Source organism: Heterocephalus glaber, unplaced genomic scaffold, assembly GCF_053883595.1.
Source record: "Heterocephalus glaber isolate CG9 unplaced genomic scaffold, H.glaber_assembly_v1.0 deba00001538, whole genome shotgun sequence".
NCBI classification, from domain to species: Eukaryota; Metazoa; Chordata; class Mammalia; order Rodentia; family Bathyergidae; genus Heterocephalus; species Heterocephalus glaber.
Window position 1 is genome coordinate 4,350,869 of NW_028258333.1, and position 24,076 is coordinate 4,374,944.

Below are 24,076 nucleotides of genomic sequence, written 5' to 3' on the forward strand. Positions count from 1 at the left end.
CAAGCTAATGGAACAGGCTCGGGACATGCAGCTGCGTCTGGGTTCCAGTCTCGCCCTCCCTGGCCGTGACTGACCAGCTTTAAGGCACGAGGGAGGGAAGGGACCCATTTCGCCACCTGGCCTTGGGCAGGAAAGAGACACCGGCCCAGCTCCCCCTCAGCCCACCCTCCACCTGCAGTTGCTTCCCACTCGAAGGGCTTTGGATGTAAAGTGTCAGGGAGGCTGCAGGACTCTTCCAGGAGAAACACCAGGATGTTCCCCCAGGAGCAGAGCCTGAACGCTGAGAGCGGGTTTCAACCCTGCTGCAGAACCTCGGACGCTCACGCAGCCCGCCAGAGAGCCCAAGGCGCGCGGAAGCCCCGCCCACGGACTCCGCCCCGCCCTCTGATTAACGCTCCTGCGTGTCAGTCAGTCTCCGGGGCGGGACGCGGAGGCCGCCCCGCCCCGCCCCTCCCGCGCGGCGTCGTCGGGGAAGCGCAGCCGGCGGCCCCGCGCCGGACGGACCCACGGACGGAGGCTGCGCGCTCTTCACAGCGCGTGGCGCGCATGGCGGCGCCGAGGAGCCCCGGGCGGCAGCGGGAGCGGCCTCGCGCCGCCGCCGCAGGTGGGCTCGGGGCTAGGAGCCGAGCCGGGGCGCGGGGTGGGGGCTGCGCCGCCCGCGGGGTCCGGGGCCCCTCTGGGCGCGGCTGCCGTCGGAGGGAGCCCCCGGCGTGGGCGCCGGTAGGCGGAGGATGTGGCCCACAGCGTGGCGTCTGTGGAGCTTGCGGCGGAGGCTGGGCCCCCCTCCCGCCTGGAGGATGAGCATCGGTGCTTCTCCGTTGGCCCGGTCCCCGTGCCCGTCGTTCCCTGGCGGCCGCGCAAGGCTGTGAGCCCACTCGAGGCCGGCAGCGTGTGTGAGGCTGGCAGGGGCCCGGCCGCTTCAGAGTCGCTGTCCGTGCGCTCAGAAGGCTGTCGGGGGTAGCGGGCCGGCGGGCGCGGCTCTGCTCTGGCTCTGCGGCACCCAACGCCCAGGCCCCTCCTGCCCAGCAGTGGCCTTGGCCGCAGGAGGAGGGCGCGGGCTCCCGAACCCTACCCAGTCGGGAGCGCTGGACGTCTTACCTCTCGCTCTGAAGTTTGGGGAGGAGTCATTTTTCAACCTTTCTGCACCTTGGGTTATGATAGAGTTAGCCAAATATTTCCTGTGGGTGTATTCATTTGAGCTTTTTGTGATGTTATTTTCTTCCCTGCCCTGCCTTCATTTGGCAGAGAAAGGCACTTTGGAAGTGGAGGTAGGAGCACAGCTGGAAAACGCTGGTTTGGGAGGTGGAAAAGTGCCTACTGTGGGCCTAATGTCACTGCCGAGGCGTTTTCCGGTCTGCACCAGGTTCAAGGTGTGCCGGCCCCCAAGCCCAGGGAGAGGCTTCTTTCCTCTGGCCCAGCCTGGGGGTCTGCTCTTGGTGTATAGCAGAGGGAGAGTGATTCAGGGGCACGTTATGGAAAACTTCCTCCAAAACATATCCTCGGAGGATTTAGGTACAAAGTTTCCCTTCGTTGCTGGTTATGTTTGGGAGGGAAAAATCGCACACACAAAAAGCCCAACAGTTTTAAAATCAGTTGCTCAAGCTAAGATAGAGACAGCTTTTTTTTTTTTTTTTTTTTTTAGTCTGCTCCTATTTGGGTAAGAGAGAGGCGTAGATGAGCTTTTAAGATAAGAGCAAGTGATACCAAGTAATACTTGACGTAGAAAACAAAGGAGTAACAACAGAAGAAAACCCACAGGACAGATGGGGACAGAAGCTCTTCTTGCTAGTCATTTTTGCTATTTGTCTTTGTAAGGGTTTTGATGTTGAGAATCATAGGCCGAACTTCTGTTTTACAATATTGCTGGGGAAACAGTGTCAGGATCGAATATTGCACAAGGGAGGAGCATCAAGGGCCGTTTAACACCCGGCCCCAGAGCGGAAAGAAGACTACTGCCCTTCTAGAAGGCAGAAGAGACTGGCTTGTCCTGTAGAATAAGTTCAGAGTTCTCTCTGGCAACCCTCTGCTGAGCCAAAAATTTCAAAGTAACATGAAGGCTAGTATTTTTTTTCATGCTTTTTGTGCTCCCTACCTGGCTCACTTACTACACATAAAGTTGTTGTGATTGTTCTTGGCTTAGCAAGCACTTGGATATTCATTAGCTGTTGCTCTTGTTACTGTCATTACCTTACACTAGGAGGTTGCTGTTACGTTTACCCCCCTTCTAAGAAATCAGGTGATGAGGTTTGGACAAGGTCATCCACCTGCTTTGGCTTTCTGCCAGTTAAAAGGTGTGGTCCTCAAAATCATGGTTTCCACGATTGCCACGCCCTTCAAGCTTGTCTGAGTTTATGTAGGGAGCAGATGTTTCTGGCCCCCCGTAGGCAGTCTTGGGCCTGCTCCCCACGGTAACCACGGCTAGTGGCTAGGCAGGTGGGTGAGCTTTCCTGGTGCAGGTTCTGTGTTCATGGCAAGTAGGCAAAATGGAACAGGGGTGGTAGGCGTGAGGGTGCTCCTCAACACTGCCTGGCCCCGGTGTACTGAGAGCTGGGGCTTAGTCTAGAACAGGTGCCCGCTGGCCTTTGCCCCCAGCAGCGGAATGAGTAGGGGTGCTGGCTTGAGTGAGCGAGGTGCTGCTCGTGGGCACTGTGACCTAAAGGGAAATATTTTCCTCCTTAAAACATGGCCTAGGGCTGAGAGGAAAAAGTCACCGCAATTAAGCATACACAGCAGAATGCTCAGAACCAAAATGTCCATAGTTGATGCTTTTTTGCTACGCATTTGTCCTACTTCTTTTACTTTCATATTTTTGTGAGAGTCTCTTTTTTGGTTCCATGTATTTTATTTATGTAGGCATTCTTTCCTGGTAGTTACTAAGTTAAAAATGACCTTTTTACCTGGCTCAGGAAGGCCTTTTCCGGTGCCCTGTGGTGGGGGTGGGGGTGTGAGTGCCTTCTCACGTGCTGCTAGCACAGGGCACTGCTCCCTGTCATAGTAACTGGGCACTGGGATGCTGAACCCCAGGACGCTGGCCATGCATAGTCTTCTGACAGCACCACTCCGCGATGCAGAATCGTTGCAGAATGTGCAGTGGAGAGGAGAGATTGTAAAGAAGATTTTGTCGCTGAGATAAAGCTACCTATGCATGTGTGCTTCCCTATATGTAGCCCTAAGAGCTGTACTTAACTTTCAGAGGCATTTTGGACTAGTATATCCCACCAGCAGCTCTTCCTTTCTCCCGCCTATGTGAGTGGACTGATGAAGGTTTGGTTACTTAGCAAGAAGACCTGTTTTCAAAATTGAGGTTGTATGCATATTTGATTTGTGATTAATTTAATGGAAGTACATTTAAATGTTTCTTCAATAAATCAACAAAGAAAAGTTTTTATATGTTTACATTTTCCCATTAACCATCTGTTCTAGACATACCTCATTTTATTTTTACTTTCCCATTTAGTTGGAGCCAGAATAAACAGGTATATCATGTTTAAATTAAGAGAATGATAAAACGTTTATGTCCATTTCTAGGAAACGAAGGACCGTTGTCTGTTAGTATTGTTGCTGGGACTCCCAGGAAATAAAACCCCCCAAATTGTACCACATAAAGTGCCATGCCCGATAGAGATCTAAATTAAGAATTCATATAAATCTCATTGTTGACTTATCACGTGACTAACACTGAGCCTGTGTGGAACTGTTGAATGAGTTGACACCATAATTTAAAACGCCACATTAGCTTTTGCTCCGCTTGCTCTGTGATTGGATTTTAATGGATATTACAGTCATCTTCTAGCAGAACGAGTAATCACATAGTTGGAAGACGGTTCCTCAAGAGAGCTCTCCCCCAATGCAGAGAGAAGCAGCCTGTCATTAAAACTTAAGCATTGACTATTAAAAGAAAAGCACACTACCTTCTGTCCCACCATGGTGGGGACGAGCTCCTGCCCTCTAGCTCGGGACAGTGGGAATGGAACCATAACATTTAGAAAGAAGGGAACTAAAATTGTATGCTGCCCAGTACCGAGAGAGTCTATCCCTAGGTCATAGAATAAGGCTTGGCCCTTCGGGCGTGTGTTTTTGATCTGTGACAGAAGGTGCCCACTCGCCTGGCAGCTGTCTGAGGAAAACTGAGTGCTGCTGGCTCGCCCACTTGGGTGGGTTGAGGTGTGAGCAGAATGGCTGATAGGAAAGGGGAAGAGGAGACAAGCCAGGACCCGCACAGGCTGAGTCATCAGCCACCATTTGGACGTGAAGTGCCGGTTGGCACTGATACGAGTGATGAGACCAGCTGTTTGTCACTTTCCCTGGCATTTGCGCAGTGAGCTTGGAGTATCGTTTGCAGCAAAGGAAAAAAGTGGCTGCTGGGCTAGAAACAAACATAGCGAGTGGACCTACTACTACGGATGTTGGGTCCCTTAGTCTTGTACCTGAGAGAGTGCAAGACTTGGGCGTACGAATTCCTCTGAAATCTGAAGATGAAGATCGCTTTACCTAAGAGAGAGTTTACTTGATTAATTTTATCCCTGCTATCTTCCTGTGTTCAACCCAGTTCTGGCTACCGGCTGGTTGTCATAATAGAGGACTTGTGTAGCCTGTGCCTGTCCATTCCAGCGTCTTTCCCGCGCACACCCCTGATGCCTTCATTCAAATGTGGGAGCTGGTAAAATGTGTCCTCCTCTCCTCCTCATCTCCAGCCTTCTTCTCTTCTTCCTCCTGCTTTCGTTTAGAAAGTGGCCACCCCCGTACAGCACCTGTGGAAAGACACTTCCCAGAATCGCCTTCAGGCCCCCTGGTTTAGTTCACCGCCAAAACCATGCTCGAGCCAGGGTCAGGGCACTTGCTGGCTGTTGTCACGAGCTTCTGTATCCTCTGTCCATGCTGCAGGCATCTCGTCTGGTGCCGACTTTGAGTGATGCTTTGAGTTTAGCTGAATGTCAAGTTATCTCACAGCCATTTTCCCTCTCAGATGTGGTGCCTTGTGCCCCACCATGACTCTCCTCCAACAAAACTCTGAAACACAGTAAAATAAAGAGGACTTTGGAGAACAAAGGCAAGTAGTGGTTAACGGCCTTGCCTCCTGTTGCTCAAAGGAGAGGAAGCTGAGGTCCAGAGTCGCCTAGCTCTCCAGAGCAGACCCTTGGCTGACTCCTCTTTCCACTACCTGGAAGCCACCCACTAGGTGGCCACTTCACAGTCTCACTTCCTGCTTTGTCCTTGCTTGACGTAATTAGGGAACAGAAAACCCGCAGATGGCTCACTGTTTCTGACATGCACATCAAAAGCCAGACAGGACCGCCAAGGTAGAGGTGACTGTTTGGTGTAAGAATGGAAGAGTAATGAACAAGTCCAAAGTCAGGCTCAGAAGTGGCTCCCCCGGGCTGCAATGGGTTCTGTGGGGCCGGGGGCCCAGATTCCCTGCCATGCTCCTACTCCAGCTGTGAGGGAGGAGGAAAGGGAGGAAGCTGCTCCTCCTGGTGAACTCTTCTTCATGCCAGCATCCACTCAGACAGCTGTATCAGTGCCCAGGGCAGATGGAATGAGCCTTTATGTGAGCAGCCCTGTGCCCAGCTGAAAGCAGGGTTCTCTGTGGAGGAAGAAATGAGACCCTGGGGCTGCAGTCTCCGCCACTGAGACACGGGAACTGTGTCCTGAACACACAGATGCATTCCGTTCATTGAGCAAATGTTTATGAGCTGTCTTCGCTGTGCCTAGGCCCAGGGAAAGCAGAGAGAAAACAGACACAGGCCCAGTCCGTAGGGTGTTTACTGTCTGCGGAGGGAGACAGGCACCGATCAGACACAAACACCACCGGATAAACTGTGAGAAGGGTTGAGAAGAGGACAGCGTGTGCCGTACAAGAGGAAAAGGGTTGTGCTCAGGTGTGGGGGTTGGGAAAAGGTCAGAGAAGTGACTTTTGAGCGGGGAGCTGGAGATGAGCGAGGAAAGGAGGCCGTGGGTGGGAGGAAGAATGTTGCAGAGGGAAGCGTACACATGGAGCGGACGCAGGAGGCTCTGGAAGCAGAGGCAGAGCGGGGAGGCCTGGAGGTGGGTGGCCAGCTCTCCGGCTTGCTGGGGACTGAGATGTTCTGGGATATGAGACCGTGTGAAAACTGAAGTCCCAGGCAATCCAGGAGCAGTTTTCCATCCTCTTTGGAGGCCATGTGAACGGCCAGGTTCCCGTCTTCAGTACTCATTTCAGAAAAGTTCCTTTTTAGGCAGGCATAGCTCCCACCATGGAACAACAGTTGATGAGTAGAAGCAGCCCTTTGCATGGCCAAAGGCACAGGGGCACAGAACAGAAGGAACACTTCTTGGAGTTGCAGTCCTTGACTGGTGGAATTTTTCTTTATTTGGCTTGATTTCTCCTGAAGGTAACTCTGAAAATTAATTGGCATCTGATGAGGTGTTTTCAGGGGAAGCTCTTGCTCTAACAGTGTTTCAACAGTGGAAATACGCTGAATTTTCCTGGGGCCATGAAAAAGAGGGCCCTGGGCCCAGCCAAGTGAATCAGAAAACCCACAGGGAGCCAGTGTGCTTCTCTGTCCCTAACTACCACTCAGCCATCAGTGTGCATATGGATCGCTTAGGGATCCGGCAGCACAAAGGCTTCCCTTCGGTGGGGCCTGAGAACCTGATTTCCAAGAAGTCCTGAGGTCCTGTTGATGTTACCGCTCCATAGCCTTTGAGTGGCAGTGCTCTGTCATGTTGGTGAGTTTGTGTTTGCAGCCACTGGTTTCTTTTTAGGAGAGCAAGTCTTCAAGGCTAAAAGCAGATGGGCGCACAAGAGGACAGAGGTAAAAGGCATGGGGAAGTAGGCTGGGAGGCGTCTGCATGTGGCCCCATCAGCGAGAAGATACTGAGCCCCAGTGGGGCAGTCCTTGGCTCCTCAGTTGGTCCTGGGGTGATTGGGGTTTCAGGGTGAGGCTGGGCCGCAGCCCTGACTGGAGCCGGTATTCTTGGTTACAGAAGAACTAGCTCCCAAGGCTTCTGGCTAGGCTGGTCCAACAGATGACAGACCTTCTGCCCCTTTCTTACACTTGTCAGGGCCTCTCTAGCTCACCTCGGGCTGCCCACATGTGGGTCTTTGCAGCAAATATGAAAAGCCCTGGCCAGGTTTTTTTAAATAGGTAATGACACATCCATCACTCTCTCAAAAAAAAAAAAAGCCAAAAAAAACAAAAAAAAGCAAAACCCAACTCACGCTAGCTACAGAGTGGAAAATAGAGCTAGGGAAGGGAAGCCAATTACAAGGATTAGTAACCATTAGCAACCGTGCCCAAATGACTCTGAATAATGGCAAAGTTATACTACTGTAGCAGAAGTGAAGAGTGGCTTGCCTCCGGGTGTACCTTAAGTCAACATGTTCGGGAGTTGTTTGCAGTAGAGAGGAGAAGCCATAATGTTAAAGGCCTGCATGAAATCTAGCAGGGAACATGTCAGGCTCTGGCTGTGTCTTGAGGAACAGAACTTGCACATGTGACCTGATAACCCTGGCTGCCCTTCCCACATGCCAAACCAAAAGGTACACGCAGGATTCAGAGATGAAAGAAATTACTAATGAGGCAGTGCAATGACAGATAAAATCCACATGTCCTAGTTGTGTGGTCAGCTAGGTTTGCACATTGTACCTAAGCTGAACTCAGCTCTACAATGCTTGGCCTCCCTACCCAGGAGGAGCAGGCCCCGGATTCCTTCTCTGCAGGCAGATCTGGAGAAGACAGGAGGGATGAGCTGAGCAGGCAAGGGTGCTCCGAACCAGGTTGGCAGTCCCATGTCTCTCATCCTCGGGCTGGGCAGGGAGAGGGGTTGAGGTTGGGAGGCCACGCCTGACTGCCAGGATATCCATCCCTCTGCCTGGAAATGTCAGGACGGTTGCCCCTCTCTGCCTTCAGAAATGGGACTCCAGCAGAGGTCCACAGGGCTTTAAGTTGGCAGCAGGCAGAATATGAGTCAGTAGCCTCTTGGTTGGTGTGTGTTTGCAGCAATGTGACACTGATACAATCCCAGGCTGGAGTGATTTGAATGTGCCACCTAGAAGAGTTTGGCAAACCACAGCCCGAGGGCCAAATCTGGCCTGCTCTTTGTCTTCCTATGGCCTATGTCCTAAGAATGGTTTTTACAGTTTTAAATGGTTGAGGAGAAAATCCAAGGAATTCCATATCTTGACATGAAAATAAATGAAATTCAAATTTCAGTGTCCGTAAATGAAGTTTTATTGGAACACAGCTCTGTAGTGTGTTGTCTTGGCTGCCTTCCTTCTGTAGGGGCGGAGTTAAGTGGTTGGGACAGAGACCATATGGTTTATAGAACCTAAAACCCTTAACTCTGTGACCTTTGTAGAAAACTTGCTGGCTGCTGATTTAGAGCAAAGAAGGTGGTCATCGTGTTGAATCCTGTCCTGTTGGGGTCACACCAGCATGTTGTGTTCCTGTCTGGGGCCCCACTTTAAGAGTAGAAGGCGTTCAGGGAAGAGTGACAGACAATGAGGAGACCTCCCAGACAGTATCATGTGGTTGGGAAAACGGGATGTCCAACGTAGAAGAGAGAAAGATGTGGAGTGAAATGATGGAGATGAGAGAACTTGGAAGTCGGTGTTCGTGATTATTTCCATTCTGGGGGGACAGTTACTCGGGGAGGTGGGAATAGAATTAGTTCAAAAGGTACTGACCCTTCAGAACACAGGGTTCAAATTCAGACTTCTCATTTTCCTTAGGCTTCTGTTCGTTCACCTCAAAAATGAAGCATTCGGGTGACAGCGCATCAGGTACCCAAATTAAGACAGCATTCCCTCTGGCTTCCTGATTGGAATACTGTCCCTTGCTCTGCCAGGAGACCCTTGCCAGAGCTGAGCCAGTGCTGGCTCTTTGCCTCTTTTTTTGGTAGTTAAAAAACTTGAAAGACTCAGCCCTCACCTCAGAGGTATTTGCAGGCCTGCAGGGGAGACAGTCACGAGCACACACAGGAGAGGCCTGCATTGTGGATGACATGTGGAGGTTGTGCCGGGCCAGGGACCAGCTCTGCCCACATGCCTGGTTGGAATCCAGCCCCGGACTGCGATGGGATCCAAGTCCCTTCATCCCAAGGCAGTCTGCCCTCTGGGAAAGATGTAAGAGATTGTCTTACTAACCAGGAATCAGACTTCGTGACCCCAGGCAATAACGATTCAAGTTGTGGTCACTGATCTGATCACAGCAGGCCCTATTCAAACCTCTTTGAGGCCTTTCCTTGCTCTTCAGTTACACATCAGCATCTGGCCGAGGATCTCTAGCCCAGCAGCCCTGGCAAGCTCAGGTCCTAGCTCGGCCTCATATTCTAGCGAAGCCTTCCGTGGCCTGGTCAAAGTCAGTTCCTGTGTTAGGCTGCTTGTCAGCTTGGGTTGCTTTCTCCTGGAGGTCTCAGTGGGGTCGGTCTGTGGCATGGAGCAGAGTCTGGTCTGTTTGTTGTTTGTAGCTGTGAGATCAGCTTTTGGCATAGCACCTGGTCTACAAGAGGAGCTTAATCTATGTTCATAGAATAAGGACATATTTTGAGCGATACAAAGAGAAACATTCTGAAAAGGAAATTGATTTCTTCCAAATGGTTGAAGAGACTGTGGCAGGGACTTGGCTGAAGAGATTGCTTTTGGATGGTGTTCTTTGGTTTAATTTTGCTCCAACCCTGCTTATCACTTTGTGTTGGCCATCTGGGGACTTCTTGGGGTCATTGAGGCTAAGTCATTTGTCCAAGATCCTAAAGGTAGAAAATGGCACAATGAAGACAAGAGGTTTTGCTCATTCTGAAAAATCCATTTTCTCTCCCAGGCCAGAAAGTTTGCATGGCTGGATCAAGTGGTCCTGGAGTTCTATCCTTTCCCAGGGAAGGAATGACAACTTGCTCTTTGATAGCAGCCTGTTCTGTCCTTGCTTTTTTTTTTTTTAAACCACTGAGTAGGTTTTAGAAACCCCACACACAATTAGAAGACTAAACTGAGCTCAGAGTGATGGGCGCCTTTAACATTCCAGCAAGGTGTAGTACTAGGTAGAATGAAAACGTGACCTGTGATGTTATGAAAAGCTCACACATACGCACAGCCCCTTTGCAGTGGGCAGGGAGCACTTTCCTGTTGTATTATGGGCCTTTTCAGTTTAATAGGAGCCCTGCGTGAGAGCGGCCAGTCGGTGGGGACAGTGCATGACAAGTGACAGTTGAATGCCACACTACTCATGGCTTTCAAGATAAAAACCTTCCACTTTGTGGTTCTCTTCCCCAGTGATACTGATCTTGTGTTGCTTTTAATATTTTACCAAGTAGGACTGTTCTTTCTTAATTGAACAGAATTAATGTAGGAAATATCAGAAGTTTGGGAAGTCTTTAGACTGCAGCATTTCACAAAGTAAGAGGGCATTTTTTTCTCGCCATAATATGGAATTGTAGCAGGTAGAAATATCTATTCTTTATTAAGTGAAACATGTTTTTTTACCTTAAATTTCTTAGATAAAGGGATTTTATTTAAGTACTTGGAGTTGAGCCTAGGGGTGCTTTGGCACTAAGCTACATCTGCAGCCATTTTATTTTTTATTTTGAAACAAGGTCTCACTAAGTTGCCCAGGCTGGCCTCAAACTTGCAATTCTTCTGCCCCAACCTTCTGGGTCAGGATTACAGATATGTGTCACTGTGCCTGACAAACAAAAGGATTTTTATTGTATGTTTCTTCACTCCTTCTGCTACCTCAAACATCTAAATTAAATCACCTTTCCCATCCTAACTCAGATTTGACATTGCTTTCTCTGGCCCACTTAATAGTCTTCAATACGCCACCTCTGCCTGTGTTGGAGATAGTCATCGGGCTGAATGCAGTTGATTTTGTTGATGTGTGTAGAGAGAAAGTGCGATGGTATTGTGGTTTAAATATGAAGTATTCCCAAACCCTCATGTGTTAAGGGCTTGATCCCCAATGCAGTAATGTTCAGAGGTGGGGCCTGGAAATTTAATTGGATCATGATGGTGCTGACCTCATCAATAGATTAATCAGTTGTGAGTTCACAGCTGAATATGCTGATAGGAGGTGGTGCTCATTTGGAGGAAGTGGGTCACTGGAGGTGGGCCTCTCTTTCTAGGTCTTTCCTTCTTTCTCTTCTTCCTGGCTTCCGTGATGTTCTTGGCTTATCACAGGCCTAAAGGTAGCGGAGCTGGCCAACCATGGACTGAAACCTCTGAAACTGTGAGGCCAGTCAGTGTGTCCTCCTCCAAGTTGCTTTCTCAGGTGTTTGGTCACCGGGGTAGGAATCTGACTGACACATTAGTCCTGGTGCGTGCCATGAATAAGATTGGAGAGGAAGTGGATGAGCTAAAGACGGTGTGGCAGCCCATGAAGAACTAGAGAATAAGGAGAAGCTGTCCTGGACCCAGAGCAGCACTGGAAGTTGTGGAGGCACAGCAGATGCTACTGAGTTTCTCTGTGAGAAGCTGTGATGTTCCAGCCACTGGGAGCCCCAGGCTCCGGGTAGATCTGTCTGCGTAATCACTTGGTTTCCGGCACTTCACTGTCTTTAGTTTTGTTTTCAGGGGTTTTTTTCTTTGGTTTTTGGTTTCCTGTTTTAGTGTTTGAATCACTTCAGCTTTGATATGTTCTAGAGAATGGAAAAAAATGAAGTAGAATTTTAGCACAGAAAACAGTGCCTTCTTGTAGTTGTAGTCAGAGGTGTCTGCCTTGTACAGTTGGAGTGGTCACTGATCAGATTTTAGTGTCAGATATTCACAAGTTGATTATAGGAGGCCCAGTGTCATTCGTCTTAACTGCCAAAGTACCACTTCTTCTGACGTTTGGGTCAGGGTCTCGGGACACATTGATGCCAGAGGGTAAGGGGAGGTGTGAGATTGGGTTAATATGTTTCTGGTGTCACTGAAATGCAGTGCCCTGTACATGCAGACCCATGTCAGCCTCCACCCAAGTGGTTCAGCCCAAAAGAATAAAAAAGAAACTTCATTTTTTGCGTGTCTCTTAACAGGCACCAAGTCCACAATGCTTGGCAGCAGCTCTCTTTCCTCTTGCAAGTCGTGCTTCCTAGAGATTCTTCATCGCCAAAACTTGCCCTCCCACACTCCCTTTGGTTTTTCCTTACCAGGGATGACCAAACCTGTGGGGGTGAACCCTCCACTCTTCCTCCTTCACCAAGTCCCAGTCACCAAGCTCCAGGACACCCTTGGGCAGGTTCCCACTTCTCCTGGGTACAGGGATCACAAGTTCGGCTGGCTACTGCAGAATTCTCCATGGCAGAAAGGGGTGACCCTCAGAACCTTCTGATGTCTGAAACGTTACCCTCTTTCAGCTGTGTGTGTAGAAAAGAGATTCCACTGAGGAGGTCATCAAAACTCTCGTCATGAGACTGTTTTGTGAGGTGTCTCAGTATGGTGTTTTCTTCTCTTTTTTTAGTTATTGGCCCTAGCAGGAGAATTCAAATTTCTGTTTTAAAAGTGTTAATTCTCCTGTGGTAGCAACACTGGTTTGAAAATTTACTCGGCTCCATAATTCAGAAATAGCACAGCCAAGGGGTAAGACAAGCTGCTTCTAGTGTTATAGCAATCTTTTTGAATTCTAGCTGTGCCACTTATTAGCTCAGTGTCAGTAGGCAATTATTTAATCTTTTTCTCCCTAACGTTTTTTCTCATCTGCAAAATAAAGGTGAAGACAGTGATAACAATACATGAATAATTAGCATTTACTGGGTACCTTTGGTATGAACATTGCACTAAGCACTTTCCTAAGATTTTCATGAAGCCCCACAGTGGCTCACAGAGGCTGGTACTGCTGTGCCTCCTGTGTTGTGACACGCGATGCTGACAAGAGCAAGTGTGCGTTGAGCGCTCACTGTGTACCAGGCTCCGTGTGTGCTGTCCTCATTCCAAGGTCTGGAGACTGAAGCTGAGCCAGGTGAAATCGTCTGTCCTGTCCCCAGTCACAGTCGGTGCTGTGTGGAAGAGTGTCGCTGCACAGTGCGGCTCAGGGGAGGAAGTGGGAGGATCCCTCCAGAACGCTAGCCCAGGGGCTGCCATGCCGCGGCACCTCAGACTGTAGCTATTCTAGTTACTGGGGAAGCCAGGCTTTTCCTGCATGCACCCTGAAGAGTCCTCTCCCAGCCGCCTGCAGTCGGCTCCCTGTGCTGCCCCGGCACGCATGGTCATGTTCCCTGGCCCTTCCTGCCCTGAGCCAGATAAAAAATATAAAATGATATATAATGTTCCATTTGCTTTTGCTTTTGTGTACTACTGGGGATTGAACCCAGGGTCTTCGTACTGAGCTACATCTGCAGCCCTTTGTGTGGGTAGCAGGGTCTGCTAAGTCACTAATTGCTCAGGCTGGCTAATGTTCCATTTCTCTAGAAAATGCTTACAGCTACAGTCAAAGAAATTATGTATCATATAGACAGTTTTAATTCCTGCATGAATTGCAGATTTACTAGAAATATTTACCAGTGTCAGAATTTTCAAGGTTGAGAAAGCCATCTGAATTAATAAAAATGTAAATTGTAGATGTAAAAGTACGACAGTTTTACATTTCTAAATATAAAAAATTTTATTAAATCTCTAGGTGGTAAATATGATTTGAGTAGCTAATTAACTATTCTAAATAGATAAGCACTTGTTTGAAAATGTCCTTTTAAGTAACTGGGACTATGTTTTCTTGCTGGCAATATTGTCTTCTGTGTTTGTTGGTAAATTAGTTTTTCATCGAGAGTGCCAGTGCACATCAGGTAGCCAGCCTGATCATCAAAAATGCCAGAATTGCAGAGTCCGCGTCGACAGGGCTTTTGCTGTGTTTGATCACTGGAATTTTACTAAATTGTGTGCTGTGGAGGAAATTATTTTGCAACACACCCCAGCAGGTTTGGCTGTTATTCAGAAGTCCTCTTCCTCATTTGCACTTCAGCATTTTGGATGTTCACATGGAATACAGTTAGGACTCTACTGAACACAGCAAAACCTTGCAAGTGCCCTATGTGAACTCCTAGGCCTATGTATTAGTTTATCCCTTATGAGATCAAGAATTGGTGCGTATCAGCAACAGCATGTCAGGATCCACCTCATGACTCTCCTTTTACGTGGCCCACTTGCTGGAAACGACATCTGTGTTCCTGCTGTTTTGAGTCACTCCTCCTGTGTAACTAAAATGAAGCCATATACTATGGCCATTCCTGACCCACAAGTACAACAGTGGGCAGGAGTGGATGGCTGAGGGCCGCTGGCTTCATGGCTGGTCGTGTACCCTGGCCAAATCCCTGTGGTTGTGCATGCATTCAGCAGGCACTCAGCAAGGACCACATGTGTGCAGGCTCTGTGCTGGTGCCTCCGTATCTCAGCCCTTCCCCAGCAGGGTTGGTATTTTCACCCTCATTTTACTGTCCAGAGAATATAAGGTAAGAGGAATCAGGCTGCCACAGTCATACAGCTAGAAAAGAGGGAGTAAAGTCGTAGAAGACCAGTCTGGATTCTGATGTCCTTACTCTGTTCATTATCCCTCTTTAATTTTGTGCTACAAAGATGTTCTTATGTGACACTGGTTATGGGGATAACTAGTTGTTTCTATAATTATTGGAGTGAAACTGTGAATACTTTAAAAATATTTAAATCAGTGGTAGATACTTGGTAGGCAAAATGATTCAATATATGCATTTTTTTCCTTAAAGGAGACTTATGTAATTGCTATAGAGTTTGGGGGTTTTTGTTTGTTTGTTTTTGTAGGAAGTGACCAAGTTCACTCCTGGACACTAGTTCCAAGCCAGGCCCTAGATACTGCCTGGCGCATAGCCAAGGGCTCTGTGATGATGGCCGTGTCCCTGCTGGTGGCCACCCTCTGCTACTTCAGGAGACTGCAGTTGTATTTAGGACACCGGCTGAAATGGTAGGTCACTGTATCACTTTTAAATTTCAAAAATACCCTTGCTCTTCAGTGCAGACTTTTGATATTACTGTTTTCTTTACCTTCCAGGTGGATTGGCTATCTGCAGAGAAAATTCAAAAGTAAGTATTTTATGTGTATGTTTCCTTATTTTTAATGTGCAGAGAAGGCCCAAGAGGGAAGGAAAAGGGAAAATTAACTGCCTTTTATTTTTTATTTGGTCTAGGGAACCTCAGTGTGGAGGCAGAAGTTGATCTGCTCAGTTATTGTGCAAGAGAATGGAAAGGAGAAACGCCCCATGCCAAACTGATGAGGAAGGTGTGTCTGTTTATAGAGGTTATGGAAAGATGCAGACTTTGTCAAAATCAGGAAACTTCCTGCTCTGCTTTAGTGAGTCTAGAGATCAGCCAGTCCCCAAGGGGTGCAAGGAATACTGCAGCTCTAATTCAGAAGCCACGCAGCTGCTTGAGGTTGGCTTGGGCCTTTGATCTAGAGCTTGTGCCTTTGAGGACTTAAGGACCTCTGTTAGGTCTGTAACTTCAGGAAGCCTGAGCATTGAGCATTGTGTTTCAGCTCTCCTCGCCAGGCCTGTTAACATCTGTTTAGTGTGCAGTGGAGCCTCTTCCTGGAAGGGATCAGGCACCCTGACATAAATATTTTAAGGAGGTTTAGAATTTTCCACTGGACTAGTGCTGCCCAGTCTCGTCACTAGCAAAAGCAAAACAAAAATGGAGAGAGGGTGGACTTAAAGGACTCTTTTGCATAACCTTACAAATATAAGGGACTTTTCATTGTGATTGTGTCGTATCCATTATCAACCCAAAGTGACCTGCCCTGGCCTTCCACGATTTGTCATCTAAGATGGAATGATGCAAATCTCATACATGTGAGTTACTTTAAAACTACATTTATTATTATTTTTAATGGGAGGAGTATCTCATTGAGAACACTTCTTCAGTATGTTCTCTGGATTTGTTTTCTTTTCTTTCTTTCTTTTTTTTTTTTTTTTTTGGTGCCGGGGATCAAACTCTGGTCCTTGTGCTTGTGAAGCAGGCGCCAGAACCACTGAGCTAAATCTCTGGCCCTGGATTCATTTTCTTATTCTCTTGTCCAGTGAATTGAATTAAAACTTTCTCTTTTTGTGCTAATAGGCTTACGAGGATTTGTTCTGGAGGCACCATATTAAATGTGTTCGACAAGTAAAGAGAGATAATTATGATGCTCTAAGATCGGTGTTGTTTCAGATATTCAGCCAGGGCCTCTCTTTTCCATCCTGGATGAAGGAAAAGGACATTGTTAAGGTATGTGTTCACCCTGGCCACATAGGACGTGTCTTGTGCGCAGTGACTGAAACTCAAAAGCTCCTGGGGTTCTCCGGGGAGCTTTGTTCTCTGGATCACAAAATGGGTCATTTAACCCAGTCCTGTGTCTCTTAGGCCAGCCTGAAAATCAACCATCTCAGAAAGACCATTATACTCGGTTTTATTTGTTTTTCTAAATTTTTTTTTTTTTTTTTTTGGCATCGAACTTGGGACCTTGCGCTTGCGAGGCAGGCGGTGGAACCGCTGAGCTAGATCCCTGGTTCTGCCCCATCATTTCTTGAGTGTCATCTGCTCTTTGTAAGTAAAACTCACTGTTTTACTGTACAGTTAGAGTTTTAGCGAATTCATATGGCATATGACCACCACCCCAGAACTTCTCTTGTAATCCTTTAGAGTCGGTTGCTTTCCCGCCTCTTGACCCTGGCAACCCCAAATCTATTTCTGCCCCTATAATTTCACTCTTTCCAGAATGTCGTATAAATGCTGTCATCTAGTCCAGTATGCTTTTTGAATCTATCTTCTTTCCCTTAGCAAAAGGTATGTGCAGTTCATCTATGTCGTACCATGCATTCATAGATCATCCCTTTTCATTTCGGAGTGATGTTCTTTCGTAGGAATCTAACAGTTTGTTTATCCACTCACTAGTTGAAGGATATCAAGGTTGTTTCCAGTGTTTAGCAACTCTGAATAAAGCTGTTTTAAATATTCTTATACAGCATTTTGTATGAACATTAGTTTACATTTCTTTCAGGTAAGTACCTAAGAGTTGGATCGCTTGGTGTTATGGGAGGTGTGTACTTAACTGTACAAGAAACTGTGGAACTCTTTCCAAAGTGGCTCAGTCACTCTGTAAGAGTTCCAGTTGCTCCACGTTCTCATTAGCACTTGGTGTTGTTCAATTTCTTATTTTTAGCCATTCTGATCTGTATGTACTGGTATTACTGTGCTTTTAGTTTTTATTGCCTAGTGAGTACTGATATTGAACATCTTTTCATGTGTTTATTCTCTGTCCATATTACCTTCTTGGAAAAGTGTCTATTTGAATCTTTGACTCACTTTTTAATGGGTTAATTTTCTTGCTGTTGAATATTGAGAATTCTAAGTACAAATTCTTTGTCAGATTTGTGATTTGCAGGTATTTTCTCCCAACCTGTGGCTTGTTTTATCATTTTCTTGACAGTTCACACCAACATATTCTTTTTTTTTTTTTTTGAGATAAGGTCTCACTGTACAGTTCAGGCTGGCCTTGAACTCACTATGAAGCCCAGGCTGACCTCGAACTCATAGCAATCCTCCTGCCTCAGCCTCCCTAGTGCTGGGATTACAGGTGTTCGACACCATACCTGGTTTACAGCAATATATTCTTTTTTTTTTTCACTAAGTTTATTGGTATATTTTAGGTATACAATACAGTTACATTCATCATTGGGAACTTGTACCTGTACATGAGGTATCTTGGTTCTTATTTTTTCCCCATCCCCCTGTCCTCCCCTCATACCCTCCAAGGGGATATATTCTTGAACAACTTGAATTTTAATTTTGAGTGCAGTATGCCTGATCTAGGGTAGATGGCCAAAGAAATATATAGATCCACAAATTCTATTTCTTTGATGTCTTTTATGTAAAGTTGTTTTTATTAATTGTCTTATCTGGCAAATACTTGTCAGACATGGAGTGTGCTAGCCCGGTTGGTCATTGCTGAGGGCGAAGACTGCAACAGAGGCCCTGGGTTTAAGAAGCTAAGTTGGATGGGAAAATGTATTGGATACTGTAGTGGATCAGATTCTCACACACAACATAATGCCATTCAGCCCCAACAAGAGCCCTGCGAAATGGCCAGGATTATCCTTAACTATAGTGGAGGATGAAACGAAGAGGTGAAAATAATCCTCGCTGGCTAAATCCTCTCTCAGCTAATGAGTAACAGCTGGGTTTGAGCCAGGGAGGGCTTTATTATTCATCCTGCTCCGTCATGAACTATTCTCTCCCATCCTTTGGTTAAAAATAGTGTCTAAAGAGCTGTATTGGAGGTGTGGTGTTTTATCCAGAAAGATTGTTTCTGTGGGCATAATCCTATCTTTAGATTCTTATCACATATGAAGTGAGATAAAAATATACTCTTTAGGGTATAATCCACAAATCTAAGGAAAAGATGAATATATGTTTTTTACCTCACCTAACTTGTTACTACTGTCTTTCAACTGAAGATTGCTAAAAGACATAAGATTGTGTGCTGCAACATATTTCAAATTGTATGTAACAGATCTTGAGACACTAATCATTGTTGGTATCGACTTCTTTTTTAAGCTTCCTGAAAAACTGCTGTTTTCACAAGGTTGTAATTGGATCCAGCAGTACAGTTTTGGTCCTGAGAAGTATACAGGTTCAAACGTGTTTGGAAAATTACGTAAATGTGTAGAATTGTTGAAAACGCAGGTGAGCATTCAGGGCGGGGGAACAGTAACAAAAAGAGGGAATGTGAACGCGTGGCCCCAATGTAGCCAGCCTTCTCTGATATCAGGCATATCCGTCAGGAAAGGAAAATAAGAAATGCAAGCAGAAATGCTTCTTCCAGTAGTTGATGTCTTTTTCTTGGAGTAATGAAGAGCAACATTGTTCTAAGTTATAACTAGGACTGTGACAGGGTAAGGCGCTTCCTTGGGCTGATCTGTCATGTACCTTTGTCCTGCAACTTTGTTTCCTGGGGACAATGTGCAGGTTCCAGATGAGGAGCTCTGAAATGCCCTCTGCAGTGCACCCTGTTCATAACACGAGGAGGGCTCACACGTAATCAGTGGACTAAGAGTTCTTCCTGCCGTTAACAAATGACGTGGATTTTGGACAATTGGAATGAGCCTCGTTACTTGAGAAATCCCTTGTAAAAGAGAAATATGAATAGCCCATACCCTGACATTACACACGTAGACCACTGTGAACTGTGCCTGGTGTGCAGTGAGTGCTGAAGAACCCTAGCACCATTCTTTATTGGAATATCTTTCGGAAAACCCAACTATTACAGTTTTAGAGAACCGATGTGGTGGTTACTTAACCTAGTAGGTAATGCCTTTTTGCGAAAGTATTTTATTTAAATTAGCTTGTTATTGTAAAGGAGAGAGACAGGGAGGGGTGGGGGAGACTGCTGTAATAAAATACCGGAAAGTGGAGGTGGAAGCTGGAGTTGAAGAAGGAGCCAGTAGGGTGGGGTTTAGTGAGGGGTTCCTCTTGGTTATCTTCTTGCTGTGTCCTCACAGGCAGGAGGAAAACTAGTTAGCTCTCTGGCCTCCTCATGAAGGCTGGTCCCATCTGGAGGGCTCCACCCACAGGAACTAGTCACTACCAAAGGCCTTACCCCTGGGCCATCACCCTGAATTAGACATTCACCATATGGCTTTTAGGGGGAAACAAACATTCAATCTGTCACAGTATTTTTTTTTAAGTCAGTGCAAAAGATATAAAGTGAAAAGTTAAAAAGTTTTACAAGGGGTGATAGAAAAAAGTGGTGAGTAATTTTAAAAAAATTTATGACACTAAAAGACGTTGCCATTAATTCTCCTTTGAACACTCATTCCATTGCACTTAGCACTTTCTAAAGTAGTTCTGGAGTCCTCTTTCATAAGTGTCTTTATACAGTGTGATTACAAGTACTGTAAATGCTGCTGCCAAGCGGCGCCCAATGGGAGAGCAATCTTAACAATGTACCCATGTGTCCTCGTGCACCTTATTCACTGCATTTGGCACTGTGAGACTTTTGGCTCTTCCCCAAAGTCAAAGTGACTGTGAAAGGTAAACACTTTGAATTAATTCAAGACTTCAGGTCACCCACAACAGTGCAACTAGAAATATGAAAAAGGACTTCCAGAACTGCTTCAGAAAATGGCAGGAGCAGTGAGATAAGTGTTCATTGGGCGAGGTGGGTACTTGAGGGGGATTAATGGCAGTGTGTCTTTTACTGCTATAATTTTTTTATTTAAGCACACTGTATTTTTTGATCGCACCTTGTATTGGCCTCCATTAATGTTTGCCTTATGTTATCACTACTGTAAAGTTATGCAGCGATGTGTATATTCACCTCTGCCCTTCTAAATTTCACTTTTACATCTACATTGTTTAGTGGACTGAATTTAGTGGAATTAAGGATTATCACAAGAGAGGCAGCATGTGCAACATCCTTTTTTCTGACGCCATTCTGGAATATAAGCTTTACGAAGCGTTAAAGTTCATCATGCTTTATCAAGTCACTGAAGTTTATGAACAAATGAAGACTAACAAGATCATTCCCAGTCTTTTTAGGCTCCTGTTTTCCAGAGAGACATCATCAGATCCTTTGAGCTTCATGATGAATCACCTGAATTCTGTAGGCGACACGTGTGGCTTAGAGCAGGTAAGTGGGGAAGAGGAAAATATGTGTTTGACTAAGAGATGACACAGACAGTACTTGAGCACAGAGGCCTTTGGGGTTTGCTTTCAGCAGTGATAAAACCACTGCCCAGAGGTGGTTGCTTTATAACATAAGGGGATGGGGATTTAGTTCAGTGGTGCTGCCACCTACCTTGCAAGCGCAAGGTCCCAAGTTCCATCCCTGGTACCAAAAAATACAAAACAAAAAACATTGCATAGATTGATAACATTGGCCCCAGCTGAGAAAAATAAGAGTAATATGCCTCACTGTAGTGTGCTGGGTGCCGTGCGTGTCTGCAGACTGGAGTGTATCGGGTGTCTCGCCAACTTCTCGCTTTGGTGTAGTGGGTTCTCCCATAGAGGAGTAAGCAGGAGAAAAGCCAATTGGAAAATGAGGTAACTTCAGGAAAGTTTTTGGTTATATATTACAGATAAATATAAATTCTTAAAAATTTTAGGTCCAGAAAAATTTTTATATTTTTCTCCTGGATAAGAGTTTCTTTTTTCTTTCGTTTTGCTTTCCTAGAGAATAAACATAATTGTCTGACACTCTTACACAAATTGATTTGAAATAGGATCAAATTGGTTGGAAAACGGTGTTAACTTTTAATTGTGAACATTCTTTGTTTTAATTAATTTTTTCTGAACAGCTTTTCCACTGATTTCTTTGAGCTCGTCTAGAGTTGTTCCTACCTTACCCCTTCCTTCCACACAATGGGCATTTGTTCCTAAGTCTGTGCCCGCTCGGTGGCTTGTGGGTGGGTCTGTAAACGAGATTATTTCATGAGCTGCAGAAGAACACACCCCCGCCAAGGTGGGAGGCAGGAATTTGAAAATGTATGACCTTCCTTTCATCACCAGATTGATATGTTTATACTGGGATATTCCCTTGAAGTGAAGATAAAAGTGTTCCGTCTGTTCAAGTTCAACTCCAGAGACTTTGCAATGTGCTACCCAGAGGAGCCTCTCCCGGAGTGGCCTGAGATCTCCCTGCTGACAGAAAACGACCGCCACTACCACATTCCTGTCTTTTAAATCTGCCACGGGCGGGGCACCAGCACTTGCCAGTGACAGTGGTCACACTTGCAAGCACAGTATTTTTCGAAAGCCAAAGCTAGCCTATCAGGCCTGGAGGGAGTGAGGACCTTTCCTCCGTAATTGCAGGTACACTGTGTGGACTGACACATGGATGATTTTCCTTCATCATTCCATGATTTCCTCAGAAGCAGCTGCATTGGTGTCATCGAGGGTTGGTAGTTTGACTTCACTCGGAAGGGATCCTGTCACTTGACACAGCGGCAGGCCTTGAACACAGAAGTTTAACATGGACAATGAAAGGACAAAAATGAGAAGGAAACAAGAAGAGACAGATGGCCAGCCTGGGAAGAAAGAATCTCTTTGTCTCCGACCTTTGCCTTCTTTATTAAGAATTTCATCTTGGGCTGAGTTCGGATCCTCATAAGCATGGTCATATTTTATAAGCATTACCTTTCTGGGAATCTTTGTTGTGTATTAATTTTCTAGAACCACTTGATTAACATTAAAATTACATGTATGTGTATATATGTGTATATGTTTATATATACATATTAACACAAATAACCACTACTTTGTAATATTGTACAGTTTGTTATCTCTCTTTTTTTGTCACTGTTGTAATTGACCATTTTAATGGGTTTTATTTAGATTAAAAAGATAAATTGTGTGGATTAAGACAACTGAATGACAATTATTGAAGTGTCACAAAACTATTAAACTGTGGTGTATTTAGTGTATATTTACGTGAGTATTTAATGAGAATAGTCTTTATGACCCCAAACACAGACATAGCTGCACCCTAATCCCAGAATTTATGAATACACTGGGTTAAATGGTAAAGGAAAATAAAGGTTGCAGTGGAAACTAAGGTACTAATCTGCTGACTTTGAAAGAGAGATTATTCTGGATTCTGCAGTGGGGCCTGTTGGAATCCAAAGGGCCCTTAATAGTGGAAGAGGACTTGGAAGAGTGTCAGGGTCAGAGAGAGGGAGGAGAGAGGCACCTTGCTAGCTTTGGAGATTGAGTGCTGGGAAGCCCTAGAAGCTAGAAAAGGCCTGGAGGCAGAACCTCTCCTGGAGCCTCCAGAAGAAGTCCTGCCCAGCAGCCCCTTGCTGTCAGCCCAGTGAGGCCTAGGTCAGACTTACGCCCCACAGGACTGTGGGGTAACAGATTCGAGTTTGAGCCGCTGAGTCTGAGGTAATGTGTTGCAGATATTCTCAGGCTAATTTTTGGTCATCTTTATTTTGGAAGTACTTTTCTAGTTCATTTAGGTAATCTTTATTTTGGAGGTACTTTTGCTCATCTGTTTTGAGTTTCAATAAACACAAAACAATTTTTTAAATCTTGGTAATGACATACCACTTCAAAGTCACAAATCCCTCTCTAACAAGTGATTTACCTAACAAGGTGTTTGGTGCTAACATTCTCCCACATGTTCATATTTCTCCAATAAAATTTTTAAAAAGCTTATGTTAAATGCTGTGGCATATGAAATTAACATTCATGTCCTTTTGCAGTGGAGATGATCAATTGTATGTACTACACAGGCAAGATATCCAATGGTGCCCACTATATTTCAATTTCTGGTGGAAAATCAGTAAACTCAGGTGGAGGGGCTTTGTGTTACCTTGACAGCTATGCAAAACAAGAATTCTGACTCGACTTGCTGAGCCCCTTGCATGGATGGCGCATGGTTTGCATAACCCTGTGGGGTAACTGGCACTGTCACAAATGGTCCCCTTGCTACATTCCTGTGACCAAGAAAACATGAACTTTCCTTTTGTGTTTACAAGTAGACATCTGGCAGCTTGCTGCAGCCTGCTGGGACTGGTATTTTTAGAATTGCTGTTCCGAACCCTTAATTCCGCATTCATATGTTACCACTCACCTTGGATCTCTTCACCCAAGGTAAGGATTTCTACATCAATTCAGCACCAAAAAGAACAGTGTCCACTAGGACTGGTAACCTGTTACCATGACAGCAGTTACCCCAGTAGGCGCATCCTAAGTGTGTTTGGGGGAGAAATTAGCATGGGGCAAGACTAGTCCAAATTATGAAAAAAGCACATTTCAATTTAGTGAAAATAAAAAGGAAGAAACTTCAATAGTTGCTATGTTTTGGGACAGTATTCATATAGAACATTTTTAGGGAGAGATATTGGGTTCCTTTGTTATTTCTCTGTTTTTATTTAGTTGTGTAAGGAATGTAATAAACTAGTCAGAAGGGGCTACATATAAATTAGCACCACTTTTAAAAGTCAATAATAAATTCGAGGAGAACCATTGTGTGATGCTAAATGACTTTCTACCTTTATGTTTTTAAATGATGAGAGCTTTAGCAAAAATGAAAAGATAATGCCTTGTCCTTTTCTGATTTTAGAATGTTTCTTAAATTTTGGCCAAATGTGTTCATACTGGGTTGGGGGGTAGTATGAGTATTAA

General features: G+C 45.7%; 1 protein-coding gene across 1 annotated transcript; it reads left to right on the plus strand.

Moving 5' to 3' along the window:
• Positions 1-463: 463 nt before the first annotated feature.
• Positions 464-23,104, plus strand: Otulinl (OTU deubiquitinase with linear linkage specificity like). Its single transcript, XM_004845194.3, has 8 exons — positions 464-604; positions 14,720-14,879; positions 14,967-14,998; positions 15,103-15,194; positions 16,028-16,177; positions 18,506-18,634; positions 20,310-20,579; positions 21,458-23,104. The coding sequence occupies exons 1-8, from the start codon at positions 547-549 to the stop codon at positions 21,629-21,631; spliced, it is 1,065 nt and encodes a 354-aa protein (XP_004845251.1). The 5' UTR covers positions 464-546; the 3' UTR covers positions 21,632-23,104.
• Positions 23,105-24,076: the final 972 nt, after the last annotated feature.